Genomic DNA, 15,531 nt, shown 5'->3' with positions numbered 1-15,531 from the left:
TATACGCATAACCTGAGTAAGCTTACAAATTGCTTAATGTATTGCTCTTTTCAGGCTTCAAATGTGGTTGGACCAACTCAACAAACATTGGAAAACAGTATGTCCGGCATATCAACTTCTGCTTCCCATTTACCTTCTGAAAATGAAAACCAGCAACAAATACAGCCGAAGGTGTATAATCCAGAGACACTAACTACTATCCAAACGCAGGACATTTCCCAGCCTGGTAGCTTTTCAGCAGTCTCTACTCCGGGTCAGCTGCAGAACAGTGATGCGTTATTGCAGCAAGCTGCACAGTTCCAAACAAGAGATTCCCAAACGAGGGAAGTCCTGCAATCAGATGGCACAGTAGTCACTTTGTCACAATTAACTGATGCATCACAACAACAACAGTCTACACTCTCGGAACCAGCACAGGCATTGCAGCAACAGATTTCATCAAGTATTTTCTCATCAGCAAGCGGCGTGAGTCAGTTACAGAACACTATACAGCAGCTGCAAGCTGGAAATTTTCCAACTAACACTGCCACTGGCAGCAATAGAAACGTTGACTTGGTGCAACAGGTATTGGAAGCTCAACAGCAGTTATCCTCTGTTTTATTTTCTGGTTCAGACAGCAGTGAGGATGTTCAGGATCAGCTAAATGCAGATATCTTTCAGCAAGTTAGCCAGATACAAAACAGTGTCAATTCTGGGATATTTTCCTCATCAGACACAGCTGTCCATTCCAGACCAGACAACCTTTTGCCTGGACGAGCTGAAAATGTTCACTCACAGCCTGAAAATGCATTGTCCAATCAACAGCAACAACAACAGCAGCAGCAGCAGCAGCAGCAGCAGCAGCAGCAGCAGCAGCAGCAGCAGCAGCAGCAGCAGCAGCAGCAGCAGCAGCAGCAGCAGCAGCAGCAGCAGGCAATGGAGACTTCTGCAGCAATGGTGATAGGAATCCAACAAAACATTTGCCAAGCTGCAACACAGATGCAGTCTGATTTGTTCTCTTCAACAACTTCAGGGAATGGAGCCCTCCAACAGTCACCTGTTTACCAGCAGGCTTCTCACATAATGAGTGGGTTATCAACAAGCGAAGACATGCAAATGCAGTGTGAATTATTCTCTTCATCTCCTGGTGTTTCTGGAAGTGAGACTACTCCTACTGCTCAGCAGCAGGTCTCCAACAATGGACCTACTATGTTTCAGGCATCAAATTCTGCAGATGGAGAAGAAGCTTCAGGTCAGAGTAAGCAGATGCAAAGTACTGTATTTCAGACCATGGTTCAAATGCAGCATAGTGGAGAAAGTCAATCTCAAGTTAATCTCTTTTCATCTACCAAAAACATGATGACTGTTCAGGCAAGTGGAACTCAACAACAAGGAGGTGGTCTGTTCCAGCAAGGTGGAGAAATCATGTCTATTCAGTCAGGAAGCTTTATGCAGCAGTCTCCACATTCACAAGCTCAGCTTTTTCACTCTCAGAATCCTATTGGTGATGCTCAAAATATATCACAGGAAGCACAAGGCTCTATTTTTCACAGTCCAAATTCCATTGTCCACAACCAGACCAGTACTAATTCCTCAGACCAACTGCAGCCTCCAATGTTCCACTCGCAGAACACCATGGGTGTATTACAGAGCCCTTCAGTTCCTCAAGACCAGCAGTCTGCCAACATGTTCCTTTCCCAGAGTTCAATGAGCAACGCTGCAACTCAGGAAGAACAGATGTCATTCTTTACAAGCCCAAATTCCATTTCTCCTCTTCAGACAGCAACAAACACCGAACAGCAGACTTCTTTCCAGCAGCAGACACAGATATCTCATATCCAGAGTTCCATGCTTCCCCAAGAACAGCCCCAGACTCAGCCTGCTCAACAAGGTTTGTTTCAGTCTCAAGTGTCGTTAGGCTCCATCCAGTCCAGTTCAATTCCCCAGAACCAACAAGGAGCTATCTTCCAGCCTCAGCATTCGATAGTTGCTATTCAGAGTAGTCCTCCATCTCAAGAACAGCAGCAGCAGCAACAGCAGAACATGATGTTCAGTAATCAAAATGCAATGAGTACAATTGCTTCTCAAAAGCAGAACATGATTTTCAATCCAAATCAAAACCCAGTTACTAATCAGGAGCAACAAGGCCAGTCCATTTTTCATCCACAGACTAACATGGCATCAATGAACCAGGAGCAGCAGCCCATGCAATTCCAGAGTCAGACTACAGTGTCTTCTCTCCAGAATCCTGGATCCAACCAGGCTGAAGCACAGCAGCCAGCCATCTTCCATAACTCACCCCAGATTCAGTTGGTCCAAGGGTCACCAAGTTCTCAAGAGCAACAAGTCACCCTCTTCATCTCTTCAGCTTCCATGTCTGCCTTGCAGAATAGTATGAGCCAGCAAGAGCTGCAGCAGTCTCCTATGTACTCTTCTCAAAACAGCATGGCAGGAATGCAAGGAACTGCTTCTCCTCCACAGCAACAAGCTTCTTTATTTCACAACACAGCAGGAGGTGCTATCAACCAGCTGCAGAATTCTCCTGCTTCATCTCAGCAAACATCAGGAATATTCCTGTTTGGCATTCAAAACAGTAAGTGGTAGATGCCTGATTCTGAGGTTACAATTTAGAAGAGCTACTAATTGGAGTCCACAAGACAATGATTATTCAATTCTAAGATATTTCCTTACCAAAAAAAGAAAATCCTGAAATAAGTAATGTAGCACTACAGTTGAGAATGTACATACTCATCATGTTGCTCTGAATGTACACTTATGTTGCTGATTTTGCACGAGAAGCCTTAGCTTAAATACCTTTTGGTCTTCTTACACTTAGGATTAACATGTGACAAAACCATCTTAGAATTGTGTGTATATTTATATGGAAATATTATATATAATATTATTAATACATATGCAAATAGTAGATAAAATACATGTACACGCATGTTTAAAAAAAAAGGAAAAAGTTACACCCTCTTAAGACAGCTCCCCTAATCTTTCTCTTGCTGCATTTGATTTCCACAATTTATGCAATGACTTTCTCCACGCATTATTGAAGGATTTTTTAAGCTGTGTAGTCCAGAGAAGTGTCTGTTGAAGTGTATTTGAAACTCCTTTAACTTCATAAGCTGGCACTTTTCCATACCTCATCTCTGAATCTAGCCTCTATGACGAGTTCTTTGGGACGTAGATCCTTTAATCTGTCTGTAAAGGGCTGCACATACCTGTGAAGCTCCAGAAGTAGCAGATGCAGATGATGATTATAGCATCTTATAGAAGATCTGGACAGAAAGCCACAGCTGTGTACTTAGTCTGTGGTTATACCTGAATACGTGCTTTGCTGTATGAACTGTTTGACAATCAGGCCATATACAGCCAAGCCTTTCCGTGCAGCTGGAGATAATGCTAGAAGTGGTAGGAGATGTGACATCATTTGCGGATTTATAGGAGGAGCTAGCGGATACCTTGGCTGAACTGAAGAAGACACATCTGTAATTAACAAAGACAAAGGATGGGCATACTCAACGCTTATGCCATGCATTTTGTTTTTCTTCTAGCTAAGTATTGTCCTCTGTTTGGGGTGTTAGTAGTGTTTGGTCATAATACAGAGTCCATATATTCAGTGTGTACACCTTGAACTTGTGCTTATACCCTGAGGGAGTGGTGAGCAAAGGTGGTCATGTGAACAAGAGTGCAGATAACTTTCTACACAGTTTATAGTCGATATGGCTGTATATAAAAAGTTGGCTAATTCACTGCATGTATTAACCTAATTTAAATGGTCCTTTGTTCTTCACTTACTGCTTAACAGACTGTGGGCAGCTGCTAACTTCTGGACCAGCCACGTTGCCGGATGAGTTGATGGCTATAAGTCAGCCAGGTCAGCCACAGAGCGAAGGACAAGCAGCAGTGCCAACGCTGCTCTCCCAGCAGATATCTGAGACTTCTCCGCTACCTTCAGCTATGGCAACCAATCAGAATATTGAGAAAATAGATGATCTGCTTGTGTCATTGCAAAACCAGGGGAACAATATGACTGGCTCGTTTTAATTAGTCAAGTAAGTAATGCGTTTGGGGTTTCTGGGTTCTTTCCTGCCATGCATACTTTTGTTCAGTAAGTCTTTACTTTGGCGTGTATCACTGTGCTCTAAGAGATCAGCTAAAATACCAGTACTGCTGAATTAAGAATATAATACCAGTGGCTAGAATGAACGAGTTATTAAAAACAGAGGTCAGAATTTGTATGAAACGGTTGAGACTGGGTCTTGTCATTCAATTGCTGTATGTTTTGTCATCTGCTGTTACAGTCTAGTACTTTATTAGGAAGGAGAGTAGATCACTGACAGTTTGGCAGATAAAACTGTTATGAAACATGACTGTAGTTAAAAACTTAAGGCTTATTGAGTAAATAACACCTCAAGCCTGTACTATTCTGAAGTTGCCCCCTGGGTTACAATAACGTAATGTGAAAATAAGTTTCAGTAGAATGTGGCAGCTATTGAGAGTGTGCCACATGCTGAGTCTTTGTTAGAAGTGAGCTGTCACAATCAGCTGTTACTAGGAAACGTTCTGCTCTTAGAAGGTGCCTTTTTTAGAGAGGTGGAAGAGGCTTTGACTACAAATGAGTAGCAAGAACCAGGAAGACTCTGGAATCTAGTATTGTCCACAGGGTGTAACTTGGCTCTAGTTAACTGTGTTGCCATCCTAAATCCCCCTAAGTTTCACATAAGTGATACACTTCATTTTCTAATCTAAACTGTTTTGTATATGAAGTTATGAACTTAAAAAAAAGAGTGGGAGGAGAGTAATCCTGCTCTATGAAAGAGTGCTGCATTCTGACATTCGCTCATAGTTTCATGTCTGATTGTGAAGGACACTTTCAAGGTGAAGGAACTACATAGAAGTAAGATGATGACTTTTATTAATAATGCCTAACTTCTATTGCTTGCTTGTTTTTTCCTGCAGAAATTCTGTGAAGAAAAAAGTGAGGATTTCCCAGATCCTCTCAGACCTTCCGACTCTGGATTAGGCTGTGTGGACCTGATTGCTTCTGTCAAAAAGTGGCCCTCTTCTCTAAAGAGCACACATGTGGCCAATTGCAGCGTCTAGCACCTAAGGCTATGACCATAGTATTTGGGATTTGTAGTGCCAATAATGCTGAAAAGCTATGCTTTGTCTTACTAGGGCATGGGATTGTACTGTTACTAGATTCCTAAACCTCATTAACAGTGGGGTGCTCTTTCAATTTAAAGCATATCTGGTCAGTTATTATTGTTGTTAGAAGGTAATACGTTACCACGTTTACTTTTTTCTTCCTCTTCCTTCTTCACATCCCCTCTTTTGACTAGAAAAGCTTGTGAAGCAGAAATATCAAATGCCTGTGACATGAGCCATGACTCATAGCTGTCAGTAAGTGAAGGGATCGCATGTTTTACAGTTGAGTGGGAGAGCTAATACTGCGATTTGTTAATTGCAGTAGGTGGCAATGAAAAATATTGGTAACTAATAAACAAGCAGAGAATTGCTTGCTACTGTAGATAGCCAGAGGTGGGTGCTTCCCATCTGAGAATGTGATTAACGGTTTTCTATGTCTCTTACATGTAACTGTACATAGCGCAAGGGTTTGGTGGCTCTAACAAAATGAAGAAATGAAGGGGAACTTTCAATTAAATTTTGCTTTTAAAATCTTATCCTCTAAAATACCTTCAGATAGAAAGGAACATTCTGCCTGGCCGAGGAAAGAACTCCTCTGTGTCTCTCACTCTGACTGTATGGGTTAGAACTCGGTAAAGCTGCGTTATCCATTCTCAGACCAGCCTTCTCCCTTTCATTCTTCTCGTGATGTTCCTTTTCTCTCCCTCAGTTTCATATAGTGTTTTTAAAAAAGACATAAATATCTTACTGGCTTTAAAGATCAGAAGCAGCTTTTAGGAATCCATGGCATTGAATTGCTTAGTCAGGAGAAGCTTTGACAAATAACCAAGGATTAAGGAAAGAGGAAGCAATTTCTCCGCCTTCTCAATGCAGGAATCCCCCTTAACCAGTCATTTTCCAGCTGTTACTGATGTAAATCTCCAGCTTGACTTTATTCCAAGTAGGGGGCAAATTACATCATTTTTAAGCATTCTTGAAAATTTCACTTCATCCTGAGCTGTTGCATCTTCGTGGCGTATTGAGCTCATCGCAGTTTTGAAGTGATTTCTTTTTTTTTTAATACCAACAGTCCCCAAGTCTAGTTTCTAGATTGTCATGTCTCAGTTTAAAAAAAAAAAAAAAATTGACTGATGTTACGGAATGTAAAAACAACCCACTCCAGACCATGCAGTTGTATTGTGAGGCATGTGAATTTTTTGGGTGCTCCAACTATCCGGACAGTTTTGTGATATCTCACTACAGCCTCATTCAGATATTTGTTTCTTCTTCTGCACGTAGAAAGCTGTTGCTGCAGTTAGAGCCAAACAGCTGTCATGTATGGCTATTATGCCTTGGTAGAGTGTAGTTGGTATCATGTCATTTTTCATTTTTGTTATTTTAAATAACAAAGAATAGTCTGTAAATGGTTTTTAAGTTACTCTAGTCTGTTTACTGTGTGTTTTTCCCTTAACTTGTGTGCTTAGTTGAGCCGTGTAGAGTTTTTGTTTGTTTTAATGGTTTTTCCTGTTTGTCAGTCTGTCATAACGTTCACTTTCTCTTTCTGTCTCTCTCTTTCTCTCTCTCATTGAGAGGCATTGAATTACGTTTTCAGTAGTAAGGCTTCTTGCCGATATGAAGGGAACTTTTCAGAAAGAGACCTGCTCTGGGTCATTTAATTTTGAATACAGTTTTCAATCGTTCAAGTTTTGGATGGTTTATATCTAATGTGTGTTTCATTTTTTTGGAAAGCTATATTTTGTATTTAGGAAATGGTATACTATTTTGCTATTTGTACTGAGTGAGTACAGTGGCATAAATATAAAAATTTATATATATACATATATATAAAATATTCTTTTTGCCACACATTTTTGTGGTAAATTTGTGAGTTTGTCTGATGTTCTACCACAACGTGGCGTCTGATAACAGTGGGGTGGGGTGGGGTTTGTTATGTCTTTGTTGAGTATTTAAGTACTTTTTGCAACATAAATAACTTGTTCATCTCTCCGCCATTCCATCAGGCAATTTATTGTTCCAGCTGGCTATGAGAAGCTTCACTGTGTGTTTTGATGTGTCTGTCACTCAGCAATACGATCTAGTAAGGAAACCCGTAGGCATTTAGGCGTATATAAAGCAATGGGGTTTCATTCAGAATGAGCCATTCAGCTTTTATCCACTATCATTGTCTATTTAATATTTTATTATTAGCGCCTCTGTGTTTTAACTCTTAATTTATGATTATGCTAAACTGTTTAAAATTTTAATCATGATAAAAAGAATTCCCTGCTTCATAATGTCCAGAGCTGCTTTATAACCCTGAACCATACTTTTTCTTTCTGTGATTTTTTTTTTTTTTTTGCCCCTTTTTTTTTTTTTCCCCCCCGCTTTTTTTTTGCCCCCCCCCGCTAAGACAAAATACTAACAAAATCCTGTTATGGTTCATGACATGAAAACAGCAATCTTTTAGCATTGACTAAATGCTATATGAGGCTATGTAGAAGACTGAGAATTATGGACCGAAACAACTTCCAGATGGTCGTGGAAGTCGATAGCCAGTTATTCAAAACTGAACTGGTGGCTTTTGCAGGATCGCAGTCCCAGGACAAGCTGTTGGGTGTCATCTGGGGCCTTCATACACAGAAGAAGTAATAGGAATGATAAATTCATTTGTGTGCTGCTTCAATTTGTTGCGTTGTTCCGAAGGGGTGTATCCCTATGTTGAAGTGCTGTTGGTCAGTGCCAAGTCACCAGGGACCAATTCTCCACTTAACAAGATGGGTGTCCAAAAGAGAACTTCATACCAAGACTGCTACAGCTCTAGGGGAAGGGTATGTTTGAATTGTGTGCGTATTTTAGGTCGCTTATGAAGAGAAGAGAAAAAAAAAAAATGTAAAAAAAGAAATAAAAAAAAAGGGCTGTGCTATCACATTTTTCACTTCTGGATAACACCTTTCTTGTGTTAAACTTACCTTGTTCATTTTAGGTCAGTGTTTAAATGTACAACACTTTGAACATGTGATTTGGTTACAAAAAGTATTTGTCTTATGAATGAAGAGATTGCTCAGTGGTTGATTAGTGCTTGAACTGCTGCTTGCAAACGCAGAGGATAAAGAGAGGTTTGATAAACCAATAAAGAGCTTAAAGACAGGCTGCAGGATTTCATGGCAGAAAGACCCAAGAACAGTGTGAGCCACATCTGTATTTTACCAGAGTCCTGAACATTTACTTTTGCAATTTAAGCAGTTGATACTGATAATTGGAGCTTACTCTGCTTTTTTTTTTTTCCCTTATCCCTTTATTTACTCCTCTGCATGCTCACACTGGCGTGGCTGTTAGCTATGAGCAGACGGAGCGCTTGCCTGCAGAGATGAGGTGGTGGTATCACGTCTAGTCCGTGTTGGTTGAGAAAGTTAGAAGATACTGAGACATTAGTCTCTATAAATTTTAAGGTCCTGACATTATGATAAAGGGGAAATTACTGTCATATCCACAAAGCAGCAAATAAATATAGACGATATTACTAGGTGAAAAATGAAAAACTGCAGAGCTGCATTGCTGGGATGGGTTTTCTGTATCTTGTTTTTTCTGCTGCTTGAGCTCGTTCTTAAAGAACCGTTAAATCTGATCCTCCCTATTAAATGTGGGCTGTACTCTCCAGCTGTATATGCCTCTGCAGCACCCGTGGTCCGCTCTCTGCACAGCATCCGTGGTACGTGGTGGTTTACAGAACAGCGATTTCTTGGCACAGATTAAAATCTAGGGAGACGTACCTGCTAGCCACCAGTTGTGACTTCTGCATACGTTCTCTTGTCTGCTTACACACTCTGTGTGTGTGTATATAAAAAAATCATATGAATAACGCATAATACACAGTTATTAGCTAAACATCTCCTCTGGTAGGAAGTTATTGGTGCTTTGTGCTTAATTAGCAAGACCTCGTTTTGTTACTAATTGCCTCTTCACTGTCTGATCTTTCAGCAGTTATTCAAGCCAAATGCTTTGCTATTATTTTAACATAAAAATAGTTCAAGAAATAATTTCAGCCTTGCTGTTTCAAAGTGGATGTTTAATCACCAACCATTTTATTATAATTACTTTTAATTACTGACAGGGTGGTTACTTCCTATTTAGTTTTAAGATAGAATAAAGCATGTACAGTTAAGCGTTTATTACTTTGGCAGGTTTTTTTACTGGAAATACTAAGAGTCTGGGCAGCTGTATCAGTGGACATTCCCCTAATTTAGATAAGTTGAACTTTTTTTTTAAAGCTTCTGTTGTGCTTTTGATTTAGGATATAGTTTCTAAAAAGAAAACTTGTCTGAATAGATTTTTCTATTATCTTCTTATCTTTCCAGAGTCCTCAGAAAGAACACCAAAGTCAGAAGCTCGCATTTGTCTTAAAACATAGTTTAAATCACTACTTGAGTAGCAGGAAAGGTGATTTATTAAAAAGCAAAATAAAAAAAGTTGCTATTGGACTAAAAAAGCTACACGTAATTTCCCCCAAGGGTGGGTGTGTGTGTGCAGGCATGCACGTGCACATTCATAAAAAGTTAGAAAAGAATTTTCAGGTTTTGAATCTCATGCCTCTGCATGGCAAACTGCTGCGTTCCTTTTTCAGGGTAATTACAGGAGGAGTACAAGGGATTACGGACATTTATCTGAGTGATAGAGCAAGAACAAGGAGAATGAATTGCTTTGCATGCTCTGAGCTATGAGTTGTAGGTGGAAGGTGAGAAGAAGAAATACTGATCACTGGTGACTTCTCATTAGTGCAAAATTTATTTTCAAGGAATAGGTGTTTTTTTGTGTTCCAGAGGGCCTGGTGGCAGCTCCGTCCTTTTAGAAACTAAAAGGAAACCGGTACTGAGATGCTTCGTTTGTTTGGGGTTTTTGTCTTAATTTGGAGTAGTCCTTTGGGATAGATTGTGAGCACTTCACGTTCATATTCAGACCAATTATGCCGGTTGCGTATGACGGTAGTCCCCTGAGCCTGCAAACAGAGGCACGCCTGCCTATGCCCACTGCAGGCTGAGAATCGAGGATAGAGGATCCCTGCTGGAAACGTGATAAATGTTATTTAGATACGAGGAGAAATGCAGCAGCAGGTAAACTCCTGTAGAAGTGTACTCGTGAAATTCTCTAGTTGTGTATGGGGCTCTGAGGGGTTACGCAGGAGGAGAGGCTTTTCCTTTCTTATAATCTGTATAGGTATGTACATACGCAATGCCTGTATATTCTAGGGTTATATATATGTATATAGAGCAATCATATATCTATTATATATAAATAATTAGTAGACACTCGCATATAATACTGTTACATTTACATTTTTATAAACCTGAAATAATACTACTTTTCCTTAGTGTGAGGTTATTTACCAAGGTTTTTGTAGTAACTAATTAATAGCTGTACGAACACCTTTCAGTACTGTACCTGTGGCGCTGTTGGTAATGTCGCTCCAGAAACTTGCTCTGCTTGTGAATGTCACTAATACCCATGGGTTTAAAACAGCTGTACACTTTTTGTATTTTTATATCTTTTTATTAATAATCGCAGATGCGTTAGCAAAACAGTAGAACTGACAGCCTTGGTCGAGAGCCTGCCCAGTGGCTGGGCTCGGGAAACACAGCAGCGCAGGCTTTCTGCGTCCGCGTGCTCCCCTGCCACCTTTCCTCCGGTGACCCCTGACTTCGGGACCTTTTCCGTTCTCAGTCTCCCAGCGCTCGTGCAGATAGGGAACGGGGGTGGTTGTGTTGCTCCGGAGGAGCTGGACGGACACCAGCAGCTCTCTCCCAGCGGGGGGTTATTAATCGTTCTCACGTAGCAAAGGGTCCCGGCTGCTGCTCAGCTGGGTTGGTTTGGGTCGGGAAGGTGAAGCCTAATGTGTTGTTCCTCTAGTCTGATAAAGGCAGGCATCTTTAATTTTCTTTTTTTTTTTAACTGACTTTGTACTGCAACAGTCACTATCTAGAAAACTCTCTCCCTGAAAGCTGGTGAAAGCTCTCCTTGGTTTCTAGCCGTGAGGAACCCTGCCCCGACTTGTACCGATTTCTTACAGATTGCGTGAGAAATTAAACTCTAAAAGAAATCCAGATTGTAAAACCAATGGCATGTATGCTGTCCACCACGACTCTTCATGCCAAAATCAGGTGTGTTCCACTCCAGCATGGCATGAGGTTGATCGATAGACATTATTGTCCTGGTACAGGCTTTATCAAAGCACCTCTGCCAAAGCAAATGTCCTTATGTCTTCTCTTTGAGCCATCGGTTTGCAGGTCCGGTCTCCGCTGCTTCCGGAGACGGAGAGCTGCTGTAATTTTTGCTGTTACAGTTCATGAAATTGCCTCATAACATCCAAGTGTACTGGGCCAGGGGTGAGGAATCGGAGGATTTCCCTGCTTGCTGTGGGACACTCGCTGACACTCTTGCGAGTGCTTGGTTCAGACTCCTAAACTCCGACACCCAGCAGCAGCCCGTGGTAAAATATTCCAGCTGTGGGAATATAATAATCCAGGATTCAGATTAGCGAAGGGTCCTGTGTTCAGATCACGCAAACGGCCCTCACTACTTCTGAGTCCCTGGAACTGCCCCTCTGTGAGTCAGGGAAGGTCCGGCCCGAGTGTCCCTTGTGCAGGTGGGTCCCCACGCAGGAGCGCGGCTGTCCCGGAGGTCGGGATAACGGCGCTCGGGGGGAAGCTCCCTTCTGAAAGGAGAGAGTGCGGCACTTCTGGGTGTCGCAGAACTGGGAACGCGTTCCAGGATCCTGCTTGGTAGACCACAGTATTCCTGAAGCTCTTTTTTATTCTGGAGACTGTTTGAAATGAGGTGATTTGAAATACTTACATTTGAGCTCATTATTAATGAGTAAGCTCCAAAAACCTTCAGAGCAGAGCTTTCTACCTCTGTTACTAGCTGCATCTTTGAGTGGTTTGCCCGCCTTTCTGCCATGTGTTCCTGGAGTGCACTGATCGACCGCTGAGCTGCCTCTTCCACTGTCCTGCAATGTGAAAGTAGCACCAGATATTCCTTTGTGCATTTCTGTGTATATGGCTTTCGTAGTTGGGATTTTCAAAGCACTGATACCCGGTGTTTTCAGTTTGTTCTATGAGGGGATATTTCATTTGCATCTATGTTTTTAGCTATCCTGTGATAACTTGTTGAATATTAAAAAATAAAAATATTTTGCTTCTATTGGGACATTTGTATACTCGCAACTATATTTCTGTAAACAGCTGCAGTCAAGAATAAAACAATGAAAGTTTTCATTTTGCAGTGTAAAGTCTTGCTGTGTTTTTTTCAAGGGCATCTTCTCTCTGCTGGGAGAAAGCGTCCGTTCTTCAGTACGGAATCAACCCATCTGGGAACCATACGGCGCCCGGGTCAGGAAATACTGGGAAGGCAGGAGCCCGCGATGATTTGTGCCCGTGGCGTGTCCCGCTGGAGTTCTTGCATAAGAACGGGCACTGTGTCGTGTGTGCAATTCTAAAAAAAATGCTGTGACGTTTCTTTCCCATTTTGTGTTAAGTCCAAAGTAACCATCTGTACTACCCAACCCCCGGCTGCAAATCACAGAGCGTTCAAAGAAATCGTTTCCGTAGTCCACCCAGAGCAGGGCCGTGTCTCTGAGGGACCCGAGGGGAGATGCAGAGGGCTCCCCGGGAATGGTCTGGGGGCTGTTCTGCCCGAGGGAGGCGATGCCAGAGGTCCTAAGCGGAGATGACTGGAATTAACTGCCTCTCCAGAAGTAGCATGGTCCCGCTTTATCCGTATCTTTGGTGTATGATGCTAACAATGATCTGGGGGTTGCTGAGGCTCAGGTGCGTGTTCCCCTTCCTGCTGCAGGGATGTAACCTCCAGCGGGAGCGTGGGGCCGGCAGCCAGGATCGGTAATTTTGTAATTTCGGGGTAAGAAGAAACACTGCAGTTACTCCGCGAGCTGGGCAGGATGCTTCATTGTGAAAGGTTTAAGCAGATCGATCTGAAAGGCTTTCCCCCGGTGCCTCTCCCTTCAGCCGTGTGCTCGCTGCCGGGGTCAGATGTGGCCGTGCTGCGGGGGGTGGGGGGGCAAATGCAACACCCTGCCACTGGCTTTTGCCCCCCCTGGAGCTGCAGGCTTTTCCCCCCCCTGGAGCTGCCAGCCCTGCTGCAGCCATTCGCTACCCACCCCCCTCGTTAGTGGCACTGTGGTGCCATGGGACAAAAGAAAACACCCCGAGAAGCCCTCCCTCGGCCTCCTCTTCCTCTTGAGGCTCAGAGAAAGGCACACCCCGGCCCGTGAGCCTGCCACAGGCAACCACAGAAGCAAGACTGAGCCACGGTGCTATGGGTTTTTGTGTTTATTAGCAACGCAGCCATTGCCTGGGGCTGAGCAGGGAAGCCACCACCTCGCCCGGCTCCCCCTGGTTCTGGCAGGCCATCCCGGGTCACAGCCTCCCCAGACCCAATGACTATCACCCCCAGCCGCTGCCACTCTTCAGGCACCAGAGAAGCGTGGAAGGAAAGGCCCGGCCCCTGCCCAGGGCGGCTGCCTTTGGAAGGGTGCTGGGAGAGGCCTCACCTTCCCGGAGCCATCCGGCGTTGGGCAGCAACGTGCAAGGCCCAGGCAGATGGTCCCTCGCAGCACCGGCTGCGGAGGGCCCTGTCCCGCCCTTCACCTCCTCTTCACAAACTTCTTTGTCACGGCATTGGGGTTCAGGCGCCTCCTGCCAGCGCCCAGGGCCGTGTCCCGGATTTGCAGATTGGCCGCGCGGCTGTAGACGTCGTTTTCCGCAAAGGGCGAGACCCCGGCGATGTAGTCGGGGTCGAAGACGTTGGTCTTCTGCCTGGCCTTGCGGGACAGCCGCTGCTGCGGGAAGGGCTGGTCTTCCACCAGGTGAGGGTTGTTCGCGTGCTTCCCTCCTTTTGGGGCTGGCAGCGGGTACTGCCAAGAGAAAAGCAGTCATTAAACTCGCTTCAGGGGCAACTCTTGCTCAAAGGGACTTGAAGATGACCGCAGGCCTCTAGGGAAGAACTGAGCAAACGAAGCCCGAAAGCCTTGGGGTCAAGTGGAACGTCTGGAGGTCGATCACAGCTTCGCTTTGATTCCCACCTGCCAACGGTTCCCTCCAACCCACCGGCCACAGGCCAGGCCCTTGTCCCGGCAGCAGCTGCCCAGCACGCGACGTACAGCTACTCACCCTGAGCCCTCGGGGGTTCAGCACCTTGGGGTTGCGGGAGAAATGCATGTGGAGGCTCCCGTCATCGCTGACGCTCACTGCGACCTTCTTCAGGGTCTTGTTACCGCAGTGGGGACAGAAAACCTTGGTCATGTCCGAAGTGGTCCTGCAAGACAGGGACAGAGAGGGTTTACTGCTCCCTGGGCCGTGGAATACAGGCTTAGCCCACGAGCAGGATCATCCACCCAGCCCCAGCAAGCACCACACGCCCGCGCCGAGGGCAGCGCCGCTCTGCGCACGCACACTCACTTGAAGCAGCCGTGGCAGCGGAGGATGTAGCTCCTGGCCTGGCGGATCAGCATGCCATTCACAGCCAGCACGTGGAGGCCCATCTGCAGCAGCACGTTCTGCAACGAGGAGGGAGAAACCGGGACGCCGTGAGCTGGGACTGCCAGGAGCTTTAACCGGGGTTTGCCAGCCCAGGCAGCGAGAGGCTGACGGAAGCGATGCCAACGGGCTTTGCGGAGGCCTCTGCAGCGGAGAGAACTGACTGCTTTTACGGTAAAAGGAGCTGTCACAAAGCTGCTCTCATCCTGTCCAGGGGACTCAGCAATGCGCTCCTCTGTCTCGGTGTGCTGGTTTAACCAGCCCGGAGCTTTGAGTAATTTGAGAATCTGCCCCCACCCCCCCCCCCCCGCCCGCCGGGCTCCTGAGGCCGGAGCCGGTCCCGTGCAGGGCAGGAGCCAGCACCCACTGCATGGCAAAAGTCAGTGGTGACGCAGCCGACCTGGACGCCGACAGGAGCAGTGTCACAGTGCCCCGTGTCCTGCTGGACCTGCTTGAGGTTGCTGGGTGTTATCCAACCCTCGTCATCACTCTCCTCCTCGTCCTCCTCTTCCTCAGCACTGGCCCCATCCTCAGAGCTCTGGTGCTCCTCAGTGCTCTCTGGGCTAATGGAGATGGCCTGAGCTTTCTGGGGTGGAGAAGACGGTCAGCTATAGCACACGCCACGCTCCCGGTCAGAAACCAGGGTAGCAAGGACAGCGAGGAGAGGAGGCTCTGGGTCTCACCAGCAGCTCCTGCAGCTCCTCCTCGATGCTGGGCAGGGGGGCTCGCCAGTAGCGGAAGGAGCTGAACTCATCGCTCTCAGATGGGACCGCATTCCTCTCGGGGCTGGGCTGACGCTGGCCTTTCCCCGGGTGCTTGTGCTGTGGGGGGACACAGGACAGGGTGTCCCTCACCTGCCGCTGCCCGGGGT

At 45.2% G+C, this 15,531-nt stretch overlaps 2 protein-coding genes across 2 annotated transcripts in view; one reads left to right on the top strand and one right to left on the bottom strand.

The window, feature by feature from the left end:
- Positions 1–7,462, top strand: part of NFAT5 (nuclear factor of activated T-cells 5) — a 43,476-nt gene extending 36,014 nt beyond the window's left edge. The window contains exons 11-14 of the mRNA XM_009289437.2: positions 55–798; positions 880–2,572; positions 3,794–4,040; positions 4,948–7,462. Of these exons, the coding sequence (XP_009287712.1) occupies positions 55–798; positions 880–2,572; positions 3,794–4,032 (2,676 nt within the window). The 3' untranslated portion in view covers positions 4,033–4,040; positions 4,948–7,462. The remainder of the gene's footprint in view (positions 1–54; positions 799–879; positions 2,573–3,793; positions 4,041–4,947) is intronic.
- A 5,977-nt stretch (positions 7,463–13,439) lies between these two features.
- Positions 13,440–15,531, bottom strand: part of NOB1 (NIN1/PSMD8 binding protein 1 homolog) — a gene marked incomplete at its 5' end in the record, with an annotated part of 3,171 nt that continues 1,079 nt past the window's right edge. Inside the window, 3 exons of the mRNA XM_009289447.2 lie at positions 13,440–14,038; positions 14,295–14,439; positions 14,583–14,680. Coding sequence (XP_009287722.1) covers positions 13,769–14,038; positions 14,295–14,439; positions 14,583–14,680 — 513 coding nt within the window. The remainder of the gene's footprint in view (positions 14,039–14,294; positions 14,440–14,582; positions 14,681–15,531) is intronic.

This window comes from Aptenodytes forsteri, unplaced genomic scaffold (genome assembly GCF_000699145.1).
Source record: "Aptenodytes forsteri isolate BGI_AS27 unplaced genomic scaffold, ASM69914v1 Scaffold269, whole genome shotgun sequence".
Classification (NCBI taxonomy): domain Eukaryota; kingdom Metazoa; phylum Chordata; class Aves; order Sphenisciformes; family Spheniscidae; genus Aptenodytes; species Aptenodytes forsteri.
Note: the sequence above shows the minus strand (reverse complement) of the source record. Positions and strands in the feature narration are given on the sequence as shown.